Below are 24,987 nucleotides of genomic sequence, written 5' to 3'. Positions count from 1 at the left end.
CAACGGTAGAAATCACCAGCCTCACTAAATTCCCTGGTATCAGGAAGGATGTGACTGCGGATGAGCTGCTGGGCTCTAAAATCATTGATAAGCAGCTCTACGACGACCTCAGGCACGGAAAAGTCACCGTGGATCGTGTCAGCCAAATGGAGTCTGTGCAGAAGTACCTGCAGGGGACCAACAGCATCGCGGGGGTGTTCATCCAGTCCACCAAAGAGGTCATGAGCATTTACCAGGCCAAGAGCAGAGGACTCCTGACCCCTGGGACGTCCCTGGTCTTGCTGGAGGCTCAGGCTGCCACTGGGTTTGTCATCGACCCCGTCAGGAACAAGAAGCTGTCGGTGGAGGAAGCGGTGGCAGAAGGGGTGGTGGGGGCGGAGATGAAAAGCAAGCTGCTCTCGGCAGAAAGAGCCGTCACTGGCTACACCGACCCACACACGGGAAACACAATCTCCTTGTTTCAGGCCTTGAAAAAAGATCTCATCGTGAAGGATCACGGCATCCGCCTCCTGGAGGCACAGATCGCCACCGGGGGCATCATTGACCCAGTGCACAGTCATCGGGTGCCTGTGGAGGTAGCCTACCAGCGAGGGTACTTTGACGAAGAGATGAACCAGATTCTCTCCGACCCAAGTGACGACACCAAGGGCTTCTTTGACCCCAACACACAGGAAAACCTGACTTACTTGCAGCTCGTTGAGAGGTGTGTGAGAGACCCGAAGACCGGCCTCAGCTTGCTCGTCATCGTGAAGAAAGGAGAGTTTTACTTTTTCATCGACGAACACACAAAGGCAATTCTAAAATCCACAACTACAAGCAAGGCCGGAGGCAAATTCCAGGGCCAGGTGGTATCTCTGTGGGAACTCCTGTACTCCAAGTACATCACTGAGGAAAATAGGAGGGACCTGGTGCAGCAGTTCAAATCTGGAGCCATTACAATCCAATACTTCATGGAGCTCGTGCTGGTTATCATTCAGGAGAAAACAGTGGCAACCGCAGAAACTAAAACGACACCTGCACAAGCGCAGTCCAGCACAAGCACCACCACTACAACCACAACGGTAGAAATCACCAGCCTCACTAAATTCCCTGGTATCAGGAAGGATGTGACTGCGGATGAGCTGCTGGGCTCTAAAATCATTGATAAGCAGCTCTACGACGACCTCAGGCACGGAAAAGTCACCGTGGATCGTGTCAGCCAAATGGAGTCTGTGCAGAAGTACCTGCAGGGGACCAACAGCATCGCGGGGGTGTTCATCCAGTCCACCAAAGAGGTCATGAGCATTTACCAGGCCAAGAGCAGAGGACTCCTGACCCCTGGGACGTCCCTGGTCTTGCTGGAGGCTCAGGCTGCCACTGGGTTTGTCATCGACCCCGTCAGGAACAAGAAGCTGTCGGTGGAGGAAGCGGTGGCAGAAGGGGTGGTGGGGGCGGAGATGAAAAGCAAGCTGCTCTCGGCAGAAAGAGCCGTCACTGGCTACACCGACCCACACACGGGAAACACAATCTCCTTGTTTCAGGCCTTGAAAAAAGATCTCATCGTGAAGGATCACGGCATCCGCCTCCTGGAGGCACAGATCGCCACCGGGGGCATCATTGACCCGGTGCACAGTCATCGGGTGCCTGTGGAGGTAGCCTACCAGCGAGGGTACTTTGACGAAGAGATGAACCAGATTCTCTCCGACCCAAGTGACGACACCAAGGGCTTCTTTGACCCCAACACACAGGAAAACCTGACTTACTTGCAGCTCGTTGAGAGGTGTGTGAGAGACCCGAAGACCGGCCTCAGCTTGCTCGTCATCGTGAAGAAAGGAGAGTTTTACTTTTTCATCGACGAACACACAAAGGCAATTCTAAAATCCACAACTACAAGCAAGGCCGGAGGCAAATTCCAGGGCCAGGTGGTATCTCTGTGGGAACTCCTGTACTCCAAGTACATCACTGAGGAAAAGAGGAGGGACCTGGTGCAGCAGTTCAAATCTGGAGCCATTACAATCCAATACTTCATGGAGCTCGTGCTGGTTATCATTCAGGAGAAAACAGTGGCAACCGCAGAAACTAAAACGACACCTGCACAAGCGCAGTCCAGCACAAGCACCACCACTACAACCACAACGGTAGAAATCACCAGCCTCACTAAATTCCCTGGTATCAGGAAGGATGTGACTGCGGATGAGCTGCTGGGCTCTAAAATCATTGATAAGCAGCTCTACGACGACCTCAGGCACGGAAAAGTCACCGTGGATCGTGTCAGCCAAATGGAGTCTGTGCAGAAGTACCTGCAGGGGACCAACAGCATCGCGGGGGTGTTCATCCAGTCCACCAAAGAGGTCATGAGCATTTACCAGGCCAAGAGCAGAGGACTCCTGACCCCTGGGACGTCCCTGGTCTTGCTGGAGGCTCAGGCTGCCACTGGGTTTGTCATCGACCCCGTCAGGAACAAGAAGCTGTCGGTGGAGGAAGCGGTGGCAGAAGGGGTGGTGGGGGCGGAGATGAAAAGCAAGCTGCTCTCGGCAGAAAGAGCCGTCACTGGCTACACCGACCCACACACGGGAAACACAATCTCCTTGTTTCAGGCCTTGAAAAAAGATCTCATCGTGAAGGATCACGGCATCCGCCTCCTGGAGGCACAGATCGCCACCGGGGGCATCATTGACCCGGTGCACAGTCATCGGGTGCCTGTGGAGGTAGCCTACCAGCGAGGGTACTTTGACGAAGAGATGAACCAGATTCTCTCCGACCCAAGTGACGACACCAAGGGCTTCTTTGACCCCAACACACAGGAAAACCTGACTTACTTGCAGCTCGTTGAGAGGTGTGTGAGAGACCCGAAGACCGGCCTCAGCTTGCTTGCTTTAAAGAAATAATTGTGAAGAAAGCAGCTGATCATCCATATGATTCAAAACCATTATTTTTTTCTATTGTCAAGGTGGTGTTTCAGGTATTAGACTATTGAGAAGACATGTTTTGGAATTTGATTTAATGTTCACTTTGTTCCCTTCCGATTCACTTATTTTTCCTGAAAGAGATTTTGTTAAATTCTGATGTCATTAATGTCAAGTTGTAACTGAAATGTGACTTTCAACCAATGATTCCAGTTATTTTGCAGAGAATTTTGTTTTTCACTCCATAAAAAAAAATGGATATTTTTGGTAAATGTGCTATTCAAGCTTTCTAAAACCTTTTGTTAATCCGCTCATCTTTTGTCATTTACATTAATTACAGGGATTACAGTTACATGTTAATGTTGAGATACTGGCTGAGGCAGCATTTTAAAGAACATCTGTTAAATAGTTTCTGTCGTAATTCAATGTTTAATAAGATGAGTGTGAGAATTCATCTAACAGCGAGGAACTGTATGTTTTTATATCTGATACAAAATACAAGTTCAATTATTTTGAAAATGGTGACTGGGTTGTGTCAAAATAAAACTTCAAATGTAGAAACTGCTGGTACATATTCAATTACTCTTCTGTACTCATTTATTTTAATGGTACTCATAACACAAATGGGCTTAATTACATTTAAAAGGAAGTATATACAATATGACAATTCAGTGAATGTTCCTCATTATCAGTTTTGCATTAGGGAAAAGATATTTTGTGGAGGCATTGCTATTTGTCAAATTTTTGACCTAAATTAATCTCTGACCTAAATATTTACTCTTGGGAAAAAAAAGTTTAAAGGTTTCAGACCAACACAAAGAGAAGTTATCTATCCTGCAATAGTGAAAATTAAAAAAAAAAAACAGCAGAAAACAAAGATGTATCCTATTGTAGCTGAATGTGCTACAAATTTAATTTCAGATCCTCCATAATGTGTAGTCAAAGATTTATACAAAAATACAGGAAGTCATAGTTTACACTTGAATTGCAAACATCAATTCATATTAAAAAACAGTTTTTGGAAGTCACAGCTTCTGTTCAGAGCCATTCAAAAAAGTCACAAGTTTGAAATATATACTGTTTAAAGTTGTTTTTAATTTTAATGAGAGTTACTAATAAAACTGTCTCAGCAAGTTGCAAATACCATGGTCGCCATGTTACTGACTCTTTGTAGACAAATCATGGGTAACAGATTGACAGAATTTCAGTTTTCAACTTAGTCTAACTTGTACAGTAGCTGGTGAATGTCGTCTCGGCCACGATATACTCGTTTGAATCCTCTAGGAAGATGCCGACAGGATGACAGATTTAAGTAGTCGAGTGCTGGAGACTGACCTACAAGTAACCTGTTAAAAATGGATGATAATGGTTATATTTCTAGTCATGACAGTAAAAGTGAAAACTTGATTTAACAGTCATAGGTTCTCACCGTTATTCCCGATACATTAAAGTGATGGAAAACATGGATGTATGTCAAGTATACTGCAACAATCAGGACGTGTTTGTAATATTAAGGAGAGAATGCCACTATACCACCTCTCCATGAGCATTTGGGCAGTATTTAGACAAAATCAAATGTTGGAACAACTGTGGCAAAAAGTATTGAGACCTAAAACACATTGTCTCAGCAATATTTGAGACCCTTATTTTACCTGAGGGCAGGTACTGTGATCTTGGTCCCAGTGAGATTGAGGGAGTGGAAGGAATCTGCCACTATGCCTTGGGCCAGATACCCAATGGCTATCTCCATGTCCTCCTCTGAGAAAGGCTGATTGGTCAGATCCAGCTCCCGCAGGGTGCGGTTCCATTTTTGGGTCAGCATGTGTATGCCCTTCTTGGAAGCTACCATGGTGTTACTGCTGAAGTACAGTCCCCAGTACAGACATTCCAGCTCTACATAAACCAATTTAAATATGACGTGAATATTTTATGCTACTGGGCAATTTTCAAATTATCATTGACACAAAGATGTGGCCAAAGTTCTTGTGGACAAAATTTTGATTACACAGGCCTAGAGTCACATGACAACCTCGAAAATCTCAGTCAACCATTCAGCTGCTATGAATGATGCCTTGATTTTGGGCAGTCTTTACCTGGTTATATACTACTGATTAATGGGTCTGATGCTAAAATTGGAAAATAATACGTTTTGTTAAACAAACAAACTTAAAAAAAAAAAAAAAAAAAAAAGGTTTGACTAAAAAGGTTTAATAAAACATGTACTCTGCATCATTTTTTAAAGTATTGCCGATTATGTGAGCACTTGAATTTGTGTGGATGTATTACACCTTGTGCTGACTATTGCTCACTCTATTCCAATCATTGTCAGTGACCAAATGATTTAATAAAACTACTGCTCCATCTTATCTGAACAAGAGGCTTCAAAAATGCTGGTCTCTCTTACAAATAGCAAAGAAAGACCTGTCCTGAAAATGTGTTTACAGTAAATAAAAGGCTAAAAGGCACAAAAAGGCAGGCCTTGATATTGTTTTCCCTTGTTTCGAATCACAATTAATCATACTCATTTCTTATTTATGAGTTTTGTTCACCTTCACAAGGTAGTGCATACAGTCCAGCTGCTGTGATCCGGGAGCAACCACGCAGATCCAGTACCCGCAGGTTTCGGGAGCCATGAAGAATGTTACTTAGGTCTTGGTCAGTCATGAAGGAATGAGAGGATGTGGCAATGCACAGCTCCTCCAGCATGGGGAAGCCAGAAGTGGAAGCTGGTGTGTTGCGAATCATTTTGGGAATAGGTGTAACATTCATTAACCTGAGAATCTAATAAGAGATAAATTAGTATCGAAAGCACTAATGAAAAAAGGGCACCTAATGTGTGAAAGGATTCATTAACAGTTATCTTATCAAATTACCCAGTTTTCTTGGTTACCAGGACTTGTATAGTAAATAATCACATTTCAAGAGCTCTTTGTCAAGGAACAAAAACTTCCCAAATGACTGAAAATTATACAGTGCTCCACAGCATACATCAGCATGAACATTTTACCTGGAGTCTAGGACAACCAAGCTGCAGCGCCTGGATACAGATGGGAAGCTGACAGTATCCACTGTCCAGCTTTGTGTTGATCTCCAACAGTCTGAGTTCAGGGCAGCATCTCTATAGAAGACACAATATCTAAAATAATACTGACATGGTGGTGCTCAACAGTGTGCAGTAGTTTTATGGGTACTTTGGTAGGGAAGAGTTTCAATAAGTTATGGCCACCAAAGAGCACTGCACTTTTTTGTAAGGTACCTTACACTTCTACAAGATGTACTTATGGCACACACAGTGTTATTTATCTTCATGAAAGTATTTGTGCTAATCTCAGCCTTCTCCTCATTTTCTTAAATTCTTAGCCTGTTAAAACCTGGCAAAATGCTTTCCTTCAACAGTGCATGACAGAGAACAACTGGAAAATGCTTCTAACAAGACATTATATAGCTTAAAACACAGAAAAACAATACTGATGAATCCAAATAGGGGTAAACAACCAGCTTACAGATAGAGCATTAAGAAGTTTATCACTTTTGGTGCTGTGAGTGAAGAAAATCTTCCTTAGTTGGCTGCCATGGGACTCAAGAAAAGAGACCAAGCCATCGACCTGAAACTTCATACAGGAAAAAAAAAAGAATACAACCGAGGTGTAAAACCTAAGACTGATCATATTATGAATTCACATTGTTACATGATTAAAAGCATTCTTTATGTAAATTGGAAGATCAAAAGGGTGAATATTTTATTAATGTTCTGAAGCAAAATTCAAATCAGCTGAATAAAATTGAAATTCACACAGAAAAACTATACAAACCTCTGTGTGCTGCAAGTTCATGTTCTCCAGTGACTGACAGTTGGTGCCAAGACTCTGGAAAGCAGTATCTGTCACACCGGTGCAATATGACAGCTTAAGCGAATGGATTAAGGGGCAGGACTCTGATATAACCTAAAGGAATAAATTTAAAACACTAAATTTTCAAACAAAATTTGGCAGTACTTCACTTGAATAAGGATGCTGTCAAGTTAGACAGAATGTCTCCATACCATTAATACCATAACTATGCAGACACTCTAACTAACCAGCTGTGTCTTACTTAAGGGGCCACTTTCACATGAGACACATCCTTGGCTGTCACAGTCTTCAAGGGAGCCTTTTCTGTGCTATACTATGAGGTTACACAAAGGGGACAGTCTTCAAAGGAACTGTGGTTACAATGGAGCATGTTCCTATCCCAATTATATTGTGAGAAAGTGAAAAAGTGGAGAGCAATTTTACAACAAACTGTAAAAACAAATGTAAAAACTAATGTTTAACTTGATACCTGAAATGTGATTTTAAACCGTAAAGTTTCGCAAATCAATACGGTTACATTTGTTAGTTACTGATGATATAATATTTCATAGACTTAACAGTCTTTGTCTTCATATTGCTCACGGCCAGCTAAATATGAACTTTTTCTCTGCCACTCTGACGGTGGAACCGATCATTTTTCTGAAATAGACTAGTCTATTTTTCTGAGGCTTTGACTTTAAAGAAAGCTGCTTTTCATGTATGCATTTCAGGATTTTCTGCAAAGATACAGCACTTAATGACTAAAGAAACAGCCTCAACAGCCAAGGATTTAGCCCTTCAAAAGAGACACAGCCACAGACCATGTGAAATTTCAACACAGCTGATACACAAAAAATGATAAATGATAATGTGTGATTACCTGAATAACATAGTCAACATGCTTTTTCCAGTGACAAAGGGAAAATTCCCTCAACTGACATAATCTTAAAGGAGAGAACAAAAACACATTTAAATCTGAATTCATTTGATCTCATTTTATCTTCACCATAAAGGCTACGCTGTGAGTGTCTGATCATGTGGCTACCTAAAGTCCAGATTTATTCCAATTGTATGTCGATCAAAAAAAAGTGTGAGTTTTACAAAACTGAATGTGTATACCTACACAAAAAGGCAGAAAGTACACGTTTATATAAAAATTGCAGTGGGCTAATTCACAGATATAAAAGCTTAAGCAAACACCCTTCTAGCAAGTACTCTTTAAACCTACCCAAAGGACTGACCTGTTTTGTGCAAGCCAACTTATAGTGTTCTTAATCTTCTCTTCAGTTTTAGGCAACTGACTCTTACCAGGCTCAATCCAGCAGTAGCTAACTGACACACTGTGCCACAGAGTTGGAGAAGATGCAGCACCATTCCATAGACGGCAAACTCTGCCAACCCTTTGGAGAAAATTCAAATACAGTCAAACTTCAAGCCTAATTCAAGATGAGCAGGATGGTTAAATTAAAAATTGTGATTAATATTTCGATAACACACTGCATTGGCATCACCAACTATTTAATGGTTGACAAGAGATAATCAATTCCTATTGGCATAAGTAGTTCAATATTCAAAATGAACTTACCTACATAGAAATGGCACAGCACCATCCTGGTGAACTGCCATCTGAAAGATCTTTACCAAGATCTCCAGTGGCAACCCCTGACCCCATTTGTCAAATGTGTCTGAGTGAACCTGCTCCAAATTTGTAGTGCCTAAAACTGTCTCCTCCTCAGTGTTTCCTTTTGAAGGTGTCTTTCTCCTTTTAGTAGGAATGACCCTGGGTTTGCCTCTGAGAGTTCGTTTTCTTTTGCATCTTTTCTTTCTCGGCTTCCAAACACTGTCATAGTGGCTAATGTTTGAAACAATAAGTAGCATGTCCTCTCCATGCTGGACGGTGTAATTTGGTCTCGGAGTCCGTTTAATCTTTGGCTTTTTTTTGTTCTTCGCGGCTGCATCCGATTTCCTCTTCGTAGGTCTTTTGCCTGCCGTACTGTTCCTTCTTGTTGTTAAGCTAGAATCAATATCGTAAGTATTTTCTGCGGCTGTAGACCGTTTTTGGCCAACAAATTCGTCGCTAGTAGAAGCATCTGCCATTGCCTGATCTTTAACGGGACAAGGTCTAAGAGGCAGCCGTCCAGTCAGCACACAATCTAACGCTTAAAAATAAATTTAACCAATACCGTCCCTCAATTATTAGCTTGTGAAATACTTTACCAGTCAATACTTATTTTCTCCTTACTGTGCTGAAATGGATAAACAGCCGACGCAACAAAATGTATGCTTTGAATGTATGCTTGTAACAAAGCACAATGACTAATCGTCGTTTATCCTATATTTGGCTTAAAACTAGTTTACATACTGCTGTGCTTGCTTGCTTGCTTGCTGAAGGACTAATTTTTTTATGGTATTTGGTGGAGTTTCTTCCGTCAACCACACACCTCTTCCTCTGTTGTTCTTGCCCGAGTCCCATGATGCTCTGCGAAAAGGCCGTCGGGCTGTGGTCCAATCAAAGCACTGCTCTGTCTTGGAGCGTACAGAACAGAAGGACTACAGATAGGAATCGTGGCTAAGTACCTTCAAGATTCGGAATCTTTACCGAGGAGTGTTATAGTCGAATTACATTAAACCGGTAAGAAAATGAACACAACTATATGCTCATGGTTTGGTTTTTGGCATTACACCGATGGGGCCACGTAATAGCCAATTCAACGCATATTGAACAAATGTAGTTAAGTTGGCTGTAGTTTAAACTGGAGATTTTCAATTGTTGTTTTCCTGAGCTTGTACAAAAACGTTCGTTGGCGGAGAGAATCGCTCGTGTTTGCTCCCAGTTTAACAGTGCATTCTACCTGTGTTTCGACGTCATTTAAATGACAAAATACTGGCATCGGAATCATACGCTTGTGTAAACATGAGGTTTGTTTGGCGCGCATGGGCTGATATTTTCGCCATGATGGACGAAAGTAACTCGTTCACCAGCTAGTCTGCGTCTCGTGACATGGTCTTTGAGGTTTCTTGTTGCTTGTTGCCAACTTAAGTTATGATTTTACTTATTCTTGCAATCAGTTAATGAGTCGGATAAGCATAGCAAAATAAGACACCGCATTTACCAAGCGACTCCAGTAACCTTCCATTAGGGAAAGGTGAAACTTTCACGCCTATGATCGCTCTGTATTATGCAAGTTGTTTGCAATTGTGTTTAACAAGTAAATTGTTTTTGTGTATAGTACCTCGGTAAATTTACTGGATATTTGTGTATGTGGCGATGCAGTATGTGCCGTTCCGCTATGAAGTTGCAGCGCATGGTGTTTAATTGTATGGTGATGCAACTGACCTTTAGCACAGTTTGTGTTGAGGCACCCTGCACATTGCACAAAACAAAGGTTTCATTGGGTCAGTTCTTGTTTGGCGCATCATGTGATAAAAATGTTGCAGATACTTATGCTCATTTTGTTTTATTCAGACTGACATTTGGGCATTTTAGTAGATTAATAGTTATGCTATAACTATTGCCACACGTATGAAACACGAACTGTTAGCAGAAGTTTTAAGGTTTATAGTAATGGATGCATGTTGTCCTGCGATATGACGCACTAAAACGACTATTTGGCCTTTATTTGGAAGATTGTGCTCCACCAGGTGTTCTAAACACCTGCTTCTCAAGCCAAAGCATAGTGGTGTGCAGTTATGGAGGGAAATCAAGACTCCAGATTCACAGGCCCAAATGTTGTCAGTATCACAGCTGAACTGAGTGAGTACAAGTTTAATTACTTAAATTATAAGCACATTAGTATAGTAATTTGTTTACTGACATGTTTATCTAGAGAAATTGCTGTGCAGTTACTCCTTGTAACTCATGTAGTTAACATTCATATAGGCTAGGTTTAATAGAATTAGAATACAGAAAGCCACGTGAATACTTATGATGCTCTTTTCTCTTTCCAGTACACACGATTTTATGTGTATTAGTTTATATTAATAAATGTTCTTTTTGAGCAGGTTAGCTGCATTTTATTCATTTTAACATATTTTGTTTTACAGAGGATGACATGTTCTTCAAGCTTATTGATGATTTCCTTGGATCTCAGACTGGAGAAGGCTTAGAGCTTGATGAAAAGCCATGCAAAAATCGTTTCTTGGTTCAAGTTGGACTGATGAGAGAGACCAGTGAAATTCCATGGACAAACCTAATAAAATGGCTCAAGAAAATATTCCCTGTGTTTCAGTCAGCTGATTTCCGTTGTTTGATTGAAAGGAACATTACAACGGCTTTAAGTTTAACAGGAGAAGCAAGGGAATCTTTTCTTGACTCAGATGTTAACTTTGAGTTTGTGGGTCCCATATGTGATAGCATTGGTATTGGAAGAACAGATTTACTGGAAATGTCAGATTTTTCTGATCGTGCTGGACTTACTGATGTCACAAATGGTTTGATATTAGAGTTGACAGAATTTGTCTCGAGAGAAAAAATTGATCCAGTTGTACTTGTGTCATGGCTTCGGAATTTTGATCCCCAGTTCTGCAGAGATGGTAAAACTCAGAAAGCTAATAAACTCCTACAGTCAAAGCTGAAGAAATTTAGAATACATTACCGTAACTACCAGAGAAGCAGATTTAGGAATAGCGGAATGATGGATGAATTCCTTCAAAGCCCTTTTGACCTCAGCCCTAGCTTGACTGATGCTGAAATAAGAAGATCATCCCTTAAACGGCATTTAAAGAGGAAATGTCTTCTTTCCAGATACAGTCACAAAAAAGCTGTGAAAGCTATCAAGGCGGAAAGTGTACCTTTTGATGTATCAGATCAAGCAGAAGATTGCGCTTTCCTCCGTCCTAGTGGTGGTGCAAATGACCAGGGCATCACAGGGTTTTTGCAGCTGCAGGTAAAGACAGAGCCAAGTGATATTCTTGAGCCTTGCCAAACACCCAGCTTGTTAATTGTCAAAGAGGAACATGACCCTCTCAGTATTGAAAGCCAGCAACCTCAAATACAAGCATCTGCTGATTTGACGGAAGTCCTCAAAGTTGACACTGGTGATTGCCTAACTCTTCTTGATGTGTCAGTGTTGTCTTTACAGAAGCTGTCCAGTATGTATGGTGGGAAATCTGATGAATGTAAGATGGTGTCATTGGACCTTTTGAAAAACCAGTATTTTCTAGTTTTACGAGAGGATGCTTACATGAAAGCCCTGGATGAAAAAGTCACATCTCTGATGAATGCCCACTCATTAGTAGCCCCTCTGAATTTTCTACACCACAATACCCATTTCCTTCTTGACCTCAGTGATGCAGTTGAACAGCAGATGATGGCGTTTGAAAGAGAAATTGTATACACTACAGGGGAGAAGCTTGGACGTGACAAAAGCCCCAAATTTCATGGCTTTGTGAATTTTAACGAGAGTGCTGTGACTCGTTACATACGTATGGCCTGTGAAATCCTGTGCCCTCGGAAGGAGACAACCAATAATTATAGAAGGCACTGGCTTGCTTTTTGTATTGAGAGACACAACCCCTCTAAACTGCCTGTCAATCAGTCAAATCGATACATTAACTTTTATGAAGCAGCTGCTGGCCTGGTTCACCATTACAATGATGCTGCCCTATTCTTTTCAGACCTTCAGATGATGAGGGATGAGCCTAATATCATACTGGACAGTGTGAATGATGATGCCACTGATGAAGCACTGCAGGCTCTTGTCTCTGTACTTGCTGTATTCTACTGCAAGATCTTGGGACCTTACTGGCAACTTCTGAAGAGCAGCGCGCAGTACTCACATTACAGCAGATATGTTCTCTTCCTTTACCAGAGAGTCCTGCAGTGGTCCAAAGATGCATCCCCCCTTCTCCTACCTGATACTGCAGCTAATGTCTTTCTCCAAGTCCCTCTACAACAGAAGACTTTCGAGGGAGTGTTTGCATTTTGCAGTTTGAATGCAGAGAACCAGTATGGTGTCCTAATAAAGGCCTGCTTGGAGAAGGTCATGAAGGTCACTGCAGCAGTCATTGAGGAAAACCTCAAGGATTTTTTGCCTGGGGGGATGTACTGTGAAGAGCCATCCTTGGAGGTAGCCAAAGAGTTGGCAATCTACTCTTTTTCGTTCTTGATGAATGAGTATCCATTTGGTCACACCTACCCCTTCAAAAAAAAGAGACCAGACCTGTCCAGTATGCCAACACAGAACAGCTCCTCAGATCTAGCCAAAAAGTCACCCACTGCTCTGCAAAAGGGCCTTTCCTCACATGTGTACAAAAGCTCTGAAGTCTTAGAGGAAACCATATCACTAGGACCAAGCATCATGTTGGCACAAAAAATGAGTCATCCCACTAGCAAAATAAAAGTGAAAAAACACAAAAAGCCAGCGCCATTAGAAATGAGAGGGAATAGTCCAAATATGGATGACATGCTAGACGTAACTAGCAGAAGCTCAATTCTTGCAACTGTTGCTAAAAATGGGGGACCTTGTACAACAAAGCAAGACGTTGACCGACTGCTTGCAAAACTGGAAGGAACAAGTCACGCTCAAAAAAGGGAAGCGATCAGATGTGAACTAAGTTACCAAAAGTGGGTCCTTGGCTCCAAAAACAAACACCTAAATCATTTGGGATTTTCTCTTACCGATATGGTCTCAAAATTGAAAGTCGTTCTCCCGACTGAGGAATGCTCAACAAGCCCAAACACCAAACCGAAGTCACCACTTAAGGTCCTGGTGAGCAATGTTGAAAGCAGCACAGAGCTGGAAAATCAGAATTCTCTGGTTGAAACCATTTCTTCATCTTTGGAACAAAAAGAAACATGCTCAAAACAACTCTCCGGTCATTACCAGGCTAACAAGGGCATCGACCTAGAAAACAGGAATAAAGGGGAGGTCATCTTTCAAAGTTACAGGGAAAAATTTGACCAATTTCCATCTCTTTCTTAGTGTAAGGAATGATGTGTCAAATCAATGATATGTTGTTTGGTGCCCCACAAGTTCATTATATTTTTTTATATGTTTGGAGATGTGTTAGACCATATGTTAAAGCTACCTTCTACCTGGAATCATGTGGTTTTTGTCCAGTTCCTTATATGTTCTGCCTTGTACCGATCATCTTCATTTTTTTCAAGACTTTTGCCAAATACACTTTATAGGTTTCTTTGTATTTTTTTCTTGTATTATTTTTTTAATTACCATATTACGTTTGTTAACGTAGGACTACTAATGGCTTTTGTAAATAAATGTAACTATGATTAACAGATGTATGGTTGTGATGACTTTCTTTTTTTTTTTTTTTTTTTTTGGGAACATTCATTGATTACAGAAATAGACAAGTGTTTTGGAACATCATTCATGCTGCCACAAAACACCAATGGTGGCAGACAAATATTAACCATAATTTTCAATGGTTTCATTATGCTAGATATTCATAACATTAGTGTCTAAAGATGTTACCACTTCCAAGGTATTTTCAAACATTAAATTTGGTCCAGATGCTGAATCTGTTTAAACTGGGAAAACAGAAGCATTACGTTTAGCATTACTACTCTGAACCTTTGAAACCTGAATCAAAATTTTGTTAATTTCATATAAGCTATTTACGTTGCTGTTTTATGTAGTAAATATGTTGATTTTGCCTCTTAGGTTCTCCCATGTTTAAACAGGGTTAACACAATCATTTCTGTTTTCTTGCCAAAGGGCTGAATGGCAGACACCTTGTGGAATCATGCCTTTGTCACACACATTCTGGTGGCTTTATTTGGAATGGGATCCTGGATCTCTGTGAACTCATTATGGGTTGAGTTGCCAGTTGTTGTCAGTGTTCTTCCTGAAGGTAGTTTGAAGCATCATGAATATTGCTTATTTGATTTCATGATTGTCTTAAGAATGAATCCAGAATTATTATCATTCAATTTTAAGTGCAGTCATTGTAAAGAAGCGACAATCACTCCTGATATGCTAAAAACTGTTATTTCTGTTTTATAGGTTGGAACCTGCCTGCATATCTTTCCGTTCTCATTGCATTTGGTAATTTGGGGCCAGCTGCTGTGACTTTGTCTCATCATCTTGCCCCAGGATGGTTAAATGAGCGCATTGTCATCCACTGTATCCAGGTGCTGGCGGTTGTGGCCTCGGTCTTTCTTTCTCTGTTCTGGCATGAAGTGGTCAGTGTTGCGGGAGAGTCAAGATCTTTGCCGTATCTGTTGCTGACCTTTGTGCTTGCGTTTGTGTGTTGCACGTCCAATGTCACCTTCCTACCCTTTATGTACCGTTACCCTCCGCAGTACATCCGTACATTTTTTGTAGGCCAGGGCCTTAGTGCACTCTTCCCTTGCGTAGTAGCATTGGGGCAGGGTGTCGGGAAATTAGAGTGTACCAAAACTGAGAATGGAACGATGCAGCCAGTGTATTTCAAAGAGAAATTCCCTGCTCAGAACTTTTTCTGGTTCCTTTTTGTGATGCTTGTAATCTCAGGTCTCTGTTTCCTAGCTCTGACATACAGAGTTGCACCTGCAACAGCTCAGAATACCCAGAATCCTGAACAAGAGACAGAGAAAAATAAAGAGGAGGAGAACCACCCCTTGCAAAATGGTGAAGCACCTTTAGCAGAAGACCAGGTGGAGGTGGAGAAACAGGCTCCCATTGTAGCATTCTGGACATCTCGCAATATCTACCTGCTTTTGCTATTGGGCATCTCCAATGCTCTCACTAATGGTGTCCTACCATCTGTGCAAAGCTTCTCATGTCTGCCATATGGCACCATGACCTTTCATCTCTCCGTGGTCCTTGGCAACATTGCAAACCCTCTTGCCTGTTTCGTGGCGATGTTTGTCCTTCTCAGGTAGGTTGTTTTCTAAATACTAAACTAATAACTTCCTGTGTTTACTGGACTGTGAAGAGCCAATCATGGACAGTTTCAGATTTTGAGTTCAGTCCTCTATCCATCCTCTATCTGTGTAAATTTGTATAATTACAAACTGTTCTCATGTGGCATATGTACAAAGAAAAGTGTGTAATGTTAGTTTCATATTAAGATATTTTATTGGTGGTATATGTTTATAGATCCAGCGGGGGTCTTGGTATCATGGCTTTGGCGGGTGGCGTTTTTGCATCCTATCTCATGGCACTTGCAGCTCTTAGTCCATGTCCTCCACTGTTGGGAAGCACTGGTGGTGCAGCCTTAGTGGTGAGTTTTATATATTTTTTCATTTTAAGACCTGAATTGACGTTAACATATGTCTCTTTTCTAATAGAATTAAAAAGACAGTAGCCCAGTAGGCAATCAGTATTGAAATGACAGGAATCAAACATTCTCATATATGTGAAGAACAGGTCATATTCATAGCCCTGATTTAGACAATTACATTTAATTTGAAATGCACAGATATAAGTGTTGTGTCCAATATCTCGGATCCTCCATACTTGCTGTGATTGCTCACTGTCTCAGCTAATCTCAGGTGTGCTACAGGAATTGAGCAGTTGAACCAAGACAGCGGAATCCCATGACATATATTTGACACGCACGAAGACATATTTTGTAACATCACAGATGAGCTTTGTGTTCTTCTGGAGACTGATTTGTACCACATTGAAGTGGTTGGTTAGTATATTCTGTGTGAGCTGAGTAGTAAAACTCTTTTCCTCATTGTTCTTTTTCAGGTAATCTCGTGGATCATCTTTACAGGGTTGTTCTCCTATTTGAAGGTAGTGATTGGATCCCTGCTGCATGAGGCAGGCCATGCAGCATTGCTGTGGTGTGGTGTCTTCATCCAAGCTGGTTCTCTCATAGGAGCACTCACCATGTTCCCCCTAGTCAGTGTCTATCAAGTGTTTGAAAGAGCTCAGGACTGTGTGGACAACTGTAGCTGAAATTGAAAGGTTTACTGTTACACTTTGGCCTTTACTTTGTGGTAACCTCATCTGGAGTGATATCAAGTAAAATGTTAAAGTGATTTACATGGAACAAGGGATATGCGACTTGGAAAGATCGGTTTGACATCGGTATAGTTGTCAGCATATGCGAAGATGAAAAAGTATAGATGTTTGAAGCCTTTTGCCAAGTCATGTAATTTCACTGTGAGAACTGCAAAACACAAACAAAAGTGCAGCAAGAAATTTATACTCGTATTTTTTTAAGTCAGGAGCACATCTGTTTAAGAGCTGTTTTATCATTTTCGTGTAACAATTAGGAAAGGAAAGAAGTAAGGTGATGTAGGGCTCAGGGACATTATAGCAGTATCAGTGCACAGAGGTATGTAGTGCTCACTGATAAATGCCAGTATTACAGTGTTAATGAGAATATGGAGTTTAGGAATCTGGGTATGAGAGCTTGTACAGTTGCCTTTTGACTCGTCTTTGATGTAGTGATTTTTATAAATCACGTTTGATTATTTGCTCTGCATTTATTTTCAAAGCTATTGAATTGATGCATATTTTCATTAAGGGAGTCATTTTTCTCAGTGAGACTATAAATCATCATTTCTACCTGATTTATAATTGGTCCTTCCATTCCCATCTCAGGATATAACATTACGCTAAAAAAAAAAAATATGACTGCGTTCACAGATTTGGTGATAATGTTTGATCAACAGTTCAGAGCCCCCTGTCTTACTAAGGGTTGTGATGTGTCTCCTAATCTCAGAGATGAATATAATGTTTAATTGCATAGAATTATGACAAATTTAACAGTGCAGGGTTGTTGTGTCTTGAGCAGTACTGTTGGAAACACTGATTTCTCTAGAATGGAGCTGTAAAACTTGATGTTGTCACACATTGTCTTTCATAATCCTCCATGGGGTTTTGGTGATGGGTTCTAGATCATGTCTGCTAATGTCATTCCAACATTTTGAAAACTGCTGTTGTAGATTACTATTTGGGACTTTTTTTGGAAATAAAAACAATATTGAGAGTTTTAATTTGTGAGTTATTGAGCTGAATATTCAATAAACTGATTAATGTACCCCACCCCTCACCCCCTTCAGACAGTGTATAATACTAATGTAATTGCAATCTGTTTGTTAGCCCTTCATGTGGATTCTGCTTTGGCATATAGTGCCTATGATGAAAACCAGTAGGCTGGATAGGAAAAATTATGCTTTTCATTTATAATTGACAATTGAATGTTTTTGTTTTTTTTTTTTGTTTTTTTTTTAAACATACCTTTAAGCTCCTTGCTCTGTTGTTCATTTGTCAAATGTCAGTTTTTGAAGTAATGAATAATTTATATAGTATACCTCATTTTAATCTTGATAATATCATGAATCAGAATATGTGATTGCAGTGGGTCTGAAATATGTAGAGAATTTGTATGCATAATTTTGTTTTCATGTGCCTTAAAATGATTATTTGTTTGTATCCTATATCGTAGGGACTATACCTTAAAATTCACTAAGTCCATTGCTGCCAGTGTGAGACAGGTATTGTCTCCTCTCTAACATTTGCTATGTTTTGACTGATGACATCAGTTCAGTATAGATTTTCCTAGTTGATCTATGTGTTTATAAAGGGAACAATTTTGGATTTACCAGCATTTTTAAACATAAAAAGAATGGGCACACCTGCGCTGGTCATCTGAAATCTGCAATGCAATGGTAGCACAGCATGTTCTTTGGTATCAGTTTTTTCTAAATGTTGTGTTCACACCAGTAACTGCCAGGACTGTTGCCCAGTGTCATAATGTCACCTGAACTGAGGGTAAAGTGGGTAACTAGTTTGACATCCTCTCAGATATTTTGTGTGTGTAGAAATTTCAATTGTGATTTTAGCTTTTTGATTCATATAATAAGAACCTTTGGTCTGTAATGTTTAGTGATCATCTACAAATTGTACAGATTTGTAGAAATAAAGATTATATCTGTTGTCAGTGGTTGTCAATTCTGTTCACTTTTTTAAAATTTTTGCTTATATCAGTTATCAGTATTGGGTGTTTGACCATGAGCCGTGTTGAACCAGACATTGTGGGAAAATTCCTGGGGCTTAATGCGTATCATATGGGAACGTCATCAGTTTCTTGAAGGGCTCCTAGGAAAGCAGCAGAATAAACATGCATTGTATGGTCACTCTTTGAATGTAGTCATTGTTTATGTCATGTTCTTATGTGGTATTGTATGTGCAATTTGTGAAATTCTATCTTTAGATGTTTGTGTTTTTGTTGTGTTCATTTCCTCTTGCTGTAGCCAATTTGCTGCACACTGTTATGTAAAGCAGCTGTAGTCACGGTTGAAATATTCAACTAAAGTTAATCTTTTACATGGAAGATCTTACTGAAGAAGAGATACAAAACTTCCTTGTACCCATCTCTGTTTTTCTATAATGGCTCTGTCTCTCTCTGTCAGCTGGGCGGCCATCAAAGAAAAGGTCCATTTTCCCATTACACCATGGAACATATTGTGCATTTTCTTCTGAATATACATACACGTGTATATTTTTTCATTTAGATATGACCCCAACAATTTGGAACATTTTTTTTATGAGTCATTTAGTATTTAATTAAGCACTTGCTATTTCTGGGATTTGTAATATGTTTCAGAATGCAGTTTACTTATGTGGTAAGAGTTGTATATACTATGTCATGAATTGCTGGGTACCATTGTCTCATCCAGTCTCAGAAAAGTGTCAGTGGAGTGAGACACACGACCCTATTCTTGATAAAACTTCAACAGACGGAGATTGTGGTTGGTCAACATCAGCACACCCACCGACCCAGGAATATATAAGTCTTTCTTTCTCTCTGTCTGACTGTTTATTACAAAGGACTTTGTCTCTTCAGGAAAGCTTTACATCCCTGCTACAGCCAAACACGTGAGTACTGGTCTTGGCATACAATCTGGCTATATTTTTGGATCTTTATTATATTTCTCATTTTTATTTGATCATTTAAATTTTTCAGTTCTGAAAATTGTATGTTTTGCATGTTGGTTGCAGTTCAAAATTTATTGACTTGCCAGTGTCAATTGTATGCCAATAGGGATTTTTTTTGTAATCTATGACATAAATGTTTCACCAAGTTAATAACAGAGCAGTGCATATACTTATTAAATTATTGTCACAAACATAAGTAACTTGTACATTGTTGCAAGCATCAAAGTGCAGAGAACAATTAGTTTCCTGCTGTGGGGCTTGTCTCCTACAGGTTTAGTAATATGAACCTGTTTACTGCAAATAAACATGACTTTCCTGCTATTGTATTCCAAAGCTTTTCAGCGCAGCTGTAATGGAATTTGGTGTTTCACTGGCTTTCATGGCTTCAAACACACACTGTTTTTGTTGCTTTAGCACATTGTGTTTTTGCATGCACATGCATTGGTCACATTTGCAGATAATTTCTAATAAGATCTAACCTGTGGTCTAGGTACAAATGGTTTTAGTTTTGCATGGTCTAAAAGAATGCAAAGTTAAGTGTGCATAAACTGGGAAATAGTTACACTTATAGATACCTCAGGTCAAATGAATTTATAAGCATGAAAAAAACTAGACCATGCTAAATGTTACTGAGGGTTACATCATAAATACATTTCTGCAAGTATTTTGCAGGGTAAATAAAACACAAAATTCAGTTGGACAACCTTATTGCAATCCCAGTTTTAAAATTATTTTATATCTGGGATGAGATAACCCTAAATTTTATGGTGAGACAACAGAGGGAAACATTAACTTACCATAACAATAATTCACCAGACTGCTGCTGCTCCACACATTGTAATGTTGAACTTTCAACAAATCTCTGTCTTAAGCAGTTAGTTGTGTCATACATCTGTGGTACTTTAACTAAACGTTCAGTTTTCACTGCATCATAGGTTACAATTCGTCTGTTTGTGACACGATGTTAAAAATACATTGCAATGTAAATATTAATAAACTTATGGCTTGCTATATATTTATTTCCTTTTACAAACAGTTGCTGATATTTGTGTATTATGGAATAAAACTAGATCTCAAACATTTTAGAATGTATTTACCACTGTTATGGCAGTCAGTTTCTGTTTAAATCTATACTGAGTATCTCATTTTCTTGGTCTTTATATCATACGAATGCTGTAGCACTGAACTTATGTATTCATTAAATCTATGTTACATTTGTTCATTTTGTTGACATGTCCAGAGCAAACTCTAGTTTAATATTTATTTAATTAACATCTTTTTCATAGACCTCTCCCTGCATAGACCAAGGGATACTTTCTGAAGTCTACAATGTCATTCATCACACATGTGTTGGCATGTCTGTTTGGGATGGGCTCCTGGGTTACCATCTGTGGCCTCTGGGTGGAGCTTCCTCTCATTGTCCCTCAGATCCCTGAGGGATGGTATCTGCCCTCCTACCTCTCTTCCCTGATCCAAATGGCTAATGTGGGCCCTCTCTTCATAACCCTCATGCATCGCTTTCGCCCAGGGCTGCTCAGTGAGGCTACTGTTATCTATTTCATCATCTCCTTTGGGGCTCTGGCAAGTTTCCTCTTGGCTTTCTTCTGGAAGGAGACAGTCATGGTGCAGGGAACTGAACGCAGCGTGCCACTGCTGCTCCTTACTTTTTTCATCTCTGTGGTGGACTGCACTTCATCTGTCACATTTCTCCCTTTCATGATGCAATTGAAGCCAGAGTACCTCACTACCTACTTTGTAGGGGAAGGCTTGAGTGGGCTTGTTCCAGCCCTGGTGGCTCTGATACAGGGGGTGGGTGTTGTACACTGTTTAAATGTCACACAAACCTTCAATATTAGTGAAGCATCTGCACAAAGTCGAAACATAAATGAATCTGAATCCACTCGCTACGTCCTCAGACCGCATTACCAACTACCTAACTTCTCAGTAGAGGCCTTTTTTTTCTTCCTGACTGCCATGATGGTGGTTTGCTTGGTGGCCTTCTTGCTCCTGAACTACCACCCTGCTGTTGCCCGAGAACGTCCCAAAAGCCAACACTCAATCAGCTTCACAAAGAGCGATGACACTGTTTCACACCATACAAAGGGGACGTCTGAGAGTAGACCGATGATTAGTTCTTTGAGTGGTTCGCAGAAACCGAGGGGTCTCTTTGGAAAAGGTACATACAGCTGGATGCAAGTGATCTACATTTTTGTCATCTTAGCCTGGGCAAATGCTTTGACAAATTCAGTGCTGCCATCAGTGCAGTCCTATTCCTGTCTACCATATGGAAACAAAGCTTATCACTGGTCTGCAACTATGGCTGCTGTCGCCAACCCTATGGCCTGCTTCATTGCCATGTTTTACTCTCAAAGGTCAGTTGAAGGAGAAACTATTAAAAAAGCATAAATTGATTAATGCATTAAAGGTAAAATCTCATCAAAGAATTTTTACCATGGCTAAATAAAGATATGTATTAAGTCAGTTTTGTCAAATGTTCTATAAATCAACAAACAAGGTTAACGTTATTTTAGCAAAGACTAGAAATCAAATCAAATCAATCAAAGGCTAAAACTACAGAGTATTGCTAAATTAATTTTGATAAAAATAGATGAGAGATTTCTCAAAATGAACTCCGTCAAATCCTTTTCAATTTTCAATCAGTAGTATTGTATTATTGGCACAGTGCCCAAACTATTCTTGGGCATTAATACAAACTTATGTAAATGAACAATATGTGTTACTATTATCCTTTTATTTCAGGTCATAATTCTCCTGATAATATAAAGTAAATAAAGGTCAGAAGTAAACTGATTTCCCACTGTTTATCCAACAGGTCTCTGGTACTGATGGGGGTTCTCACAACCATTGGTACAGCTATTGGGGCTTATATCATGAGCATGGCTGCTCTGAGTCCATGCCCTCTACTAGTTCATGATGCATTTGGAACTCTCATTATTGTGAGTATACAGCTAGTAGTCTTGCTGCAATTTCTGATTTATGTAGGGAAAATTCTCCTGAATTTTAAATTTCAGGTTTGACATTAATGTCTTATCAGAACATCAGCCTTCAATCTTGCAAATGGTCAGTAATATTAAACATGCTGATAGCATGTAAGAGGCTTCATGGTAGGACTGAGTAAATGATTCCAATAATAATTGGTCATATTTTTTAATTGTCTCTGCAACAGGTGGGAGCATGGATCTTTTTTGTCCTTTCACTGTCTTACGTGAAAGTGATCATTGGAGTCATCTTACGTGATGAAGGCCACAGTGCCCTCGTGTGGTGTGGGGCTGTGGTACAATTAGGTTCGATGCTGGGGGCACTAACTATGTTCCCACTCGTCAATGTATACAATTTCTTCTCATCTGGAGACCCCTGCAACACCCAGTGTCCCTAAAACTTATCACCCAAGGGTGTAAATTGCAGGTAATGGCTGAATTAAAAAATCACTGGTTAGATAAGCATGTATAGTACTATTATGTATTGAGCTCTGACTATGCTATTTTATCAATGGTGTGCATTGATGCGCATATTATCCACTAATTATTCATTTATCTTCCTTGCTTCCGTGTATGATAGAACCCCCCCTTTTGCCAGCTGTTGTTTACTTTATCTTTCAGACCTTATACAATAGTATTTGTGCTATAACTGTTAGAGTGTTTTCCAAGCCATTAACATGTCTTCATTTCACGGTGCCAGTGGAGATCAAATAGTAGGCAGTTCACTGCACACTGCATCACAGAGAAAGGATTATCTGTCCATATACATACACACACACACACATATATATGTGTGTGTGTATGGACATATAATCCTTTCTATATGATGTACGATTTGTAAATATCTTTAAATAAAACTTGAATAATGTTTATTCAAAAGTCTGAGCCTTTCCCTGAAAGCTGCCATCAGAAGAAACAGGTAAATTAATATAAACTTTGCAGTGATATCCTTTTTATATTAACTCATGTCTCATAAGACATTTCCATATGCCATAGAAAAACTGTGATTTTGTGGATGTAACCTTGGAAAGTATCTTTTACTGATAGACTCTTGCAGTCATTTCTAGAGTACCCTTTTATGATTTTGAATTTCTAAAGTAAACTAAGTATCTCAGATATGTCTGTATCCATAATTTGAGTACAATTGTGAACAGAATTGTGAACAGCTACATAATATAGCAATCACTTTTCAGTAATATGTAGTAGATGAAAGACTTTTGACTGTTTTTTTTTTTTGTGTGTGTTTTTTCAATGGAGGAAATTAATGCATACAGCTAAAAACTACAGGTTGCAGGGGTCAGGTGCGGGAGCTAACAGGGGTGGCAGGGGTTGGCTCGCTTGCTCCCGCACCTGACTCAGTGGGGGCGACTACAGAATATAGTGATCACTTTTCAGTAATGTAAATGAAATGACTAGTTAGTGAAATCAAAAAGAATGGGCATTTTTTATCTCGTGGCCATCAACTATGATATGAATCGATTCGAAGAGACTTAATGGTTGACGCATTGACATGTCATACAGACATACATACATATACATACATATATTTTATTAGTATTACTTAGGTACTTCACATAAGTGCTATATACGAAAGCCACCTTTTTGACATTAATCATGCAATGACAGTCCTGATTTGACTGAAAAATGCACATGAAAAGGGAAAGACAGCTTGGGATTCGAAGTTTCAAGAGGTTAAGTGAATGACCTTGCCATGTTGCTCTGCTGGTAGTTGTGCAATAACTGAAACGCAAAACAGTACTAAAATTCTCATTATTTTAAATATATTTGGTAAGTAAGCATCACTGACCAATTCTCTTATAATTATCCCTATATTTCCCTATCCATATATAAGTTTTTAAAATAAGATTTTGAAAAATAAATGATTGATGGCATGATTATTACATTAATAACAGTTAATATTTTATAAACATAAAGGGTAGAAATCTCTTTGAGAGAAATGGTGACAGAAATGGTAAAAAAAAAAAAAAAATAGGTGTGTGATATAGGTGTGTAGTAAGAAAAGACTTGTGGCAAACATGGAAAACATAGTTAGCATTTCATGGAACAATGGCTTATCACCACTGTGATTTACTGCTGCCGTGACACTCAAAAAAAAGAACATTAAGATCAAGCGGACTGTTTTATAGGCCTTCACCGTACTGTCATGGAGTCTTTTCCTGGACCAGATTTACTTAGCATCCTCAAAATGCTGACATTACACCAATCCATGATTAAAATTGTGAACCAAAAATTGCTAGATTATAATATATATATTCACACACACACATATACACATACACATCACTAGACTAAGAATTATGCTGGAAGCATATGTTGGAATAAGTAGCTTATACTGGAGTCCAGAAATATTCAAGACCAAGGAAAAAAAATGTTTGTTCATGTTTCTTCAGAAAACATGTGAGTGATGAGTTTT

General features: G+C 39.7%; 4 protein-coding genes across 5 annotated transcripts; 3 read left to right on the top strand and 1 right to left on the bottom strand.

The window, feature by feature from the left end:
- Positions 1-3,317: 3,317 nt before the first annotated feature.
- fbxl6 (F-box and leucine-rich repeat protein 6) lies at positions 3,318-9,079 on the bottom strand. The gene is made up of 9 exons (XM_030789200.1): positions 8,301-9,079; positions 7,957-8,115; positions 7,596-7,659; positions 6,698-6,829; positions 6,389-6,496; positions 5,893-6,003; positions 5,435-5,666; positions 4,538-4,778; positions 3,318-4,231 (listed from the first exon to the last, which is right to left on the bottom strand). The coding sequence occupies exons 1-9, from the start codon at positions 8,810-8,812 to the stop codon at positions 4,102-4,104; spliced, it is 1,689 nt and encodes a 562-aa protein (XP_030645060.1). The 5' UTR covers positions 8,813-9,079; the 3' UTR covers positions 3,318-4,101.
- A 193-nt stretch (positions 9,080-9,272) lies between these two features.
- LOC115825371 (uncharacterized) lies at positions 9,273-13,826 on the top strand. 2 transcript variants are annotated; one of them, XM_030789197.1, is made up of 4 exons: positions 9,273-9,347; positions 10,343-10,469; positions 10,760-11,526; positions 11,575-13,826. In XM_030789197.1, the coding sequence occupies exons 2-4, from the start codon at positions 10,406-10,408 to the stop codon at positions 13,636-13,638; spliced, it is 2,895 nt and encodes a 964-aa protein (XP_030645057.1). In that variant the 5' UTR covers positions 9,273-9,347; positions 10,343-10,405; the 3' UTR covers positions 13,639-13,826. The 2 variants fall into 2 exon arrangements, with proteins under 2 accessions (XP_030645057.1, XP_030645055.1); XM_030789195.1 differs by having other exon boundaries at positions 10,760-13,826.
- A 317-nt stretch (positions 13,827-14,143) lies between these two features.
- On the top strand, positions 14,144-18,556 carry LOC115825380 (solute carrier family 52, riboflavin transporter, member 2-like). Its single transcript, XM_030789207.1, has 4 exons — positions 14,144-14,527; positions 14,680-15,535; positions 15,757-15,880; positions 16,354-18,556. The coding sequence occupies exons 1-4, from the start codon at positions 14,398-14,400 to the stop codon at positions 16,561-16,563; spliced, it is 1,320 nt and encodes a 439-aa protein (XP_030645067.1). The 5' UTR covers positions 14,144-14,397; the 3' UTR covers positions 16,564-18,556.
- A 2,327-nt stretch (positions 18,557-20,883) lies between these two features.
- Positions 20,884-22,951, top strand: slc52a3-2a (solute carrier family 52 member 3-2a). The gene is made up of 3 exons (XM_030789206.1): positions 20,884-21,926; positions 22,388-22,511; positions 22,742-22,951. Exons 1-3 carry the CDS (start codon positions 20,884-20,886, stop codon positions 22,949-22,951), a joined length of 1,377 nt encoding a protein of 458 aa, XP_030645066.1.
- The last annotated feature ends 2,036 nt before the right edge of the window (positions 22,952-24,987 follow it).

Source organism: Chanos chanos, chromosome 12 (assembly GCF_902362185.1).
Source record: "Chanos chanos chromosome 12, fChaCha1.1, whole genome shotgun sequence".
Lineage (NCBI taxonomy): Eukaryota > Metazoa > Chordata > Actinopteri > Gonorynchiformes > Chanidae > Chanos > Chanos chanos.
This window is presented reverse-complemented; position numbering and strand designations above follow the sequence as displayed.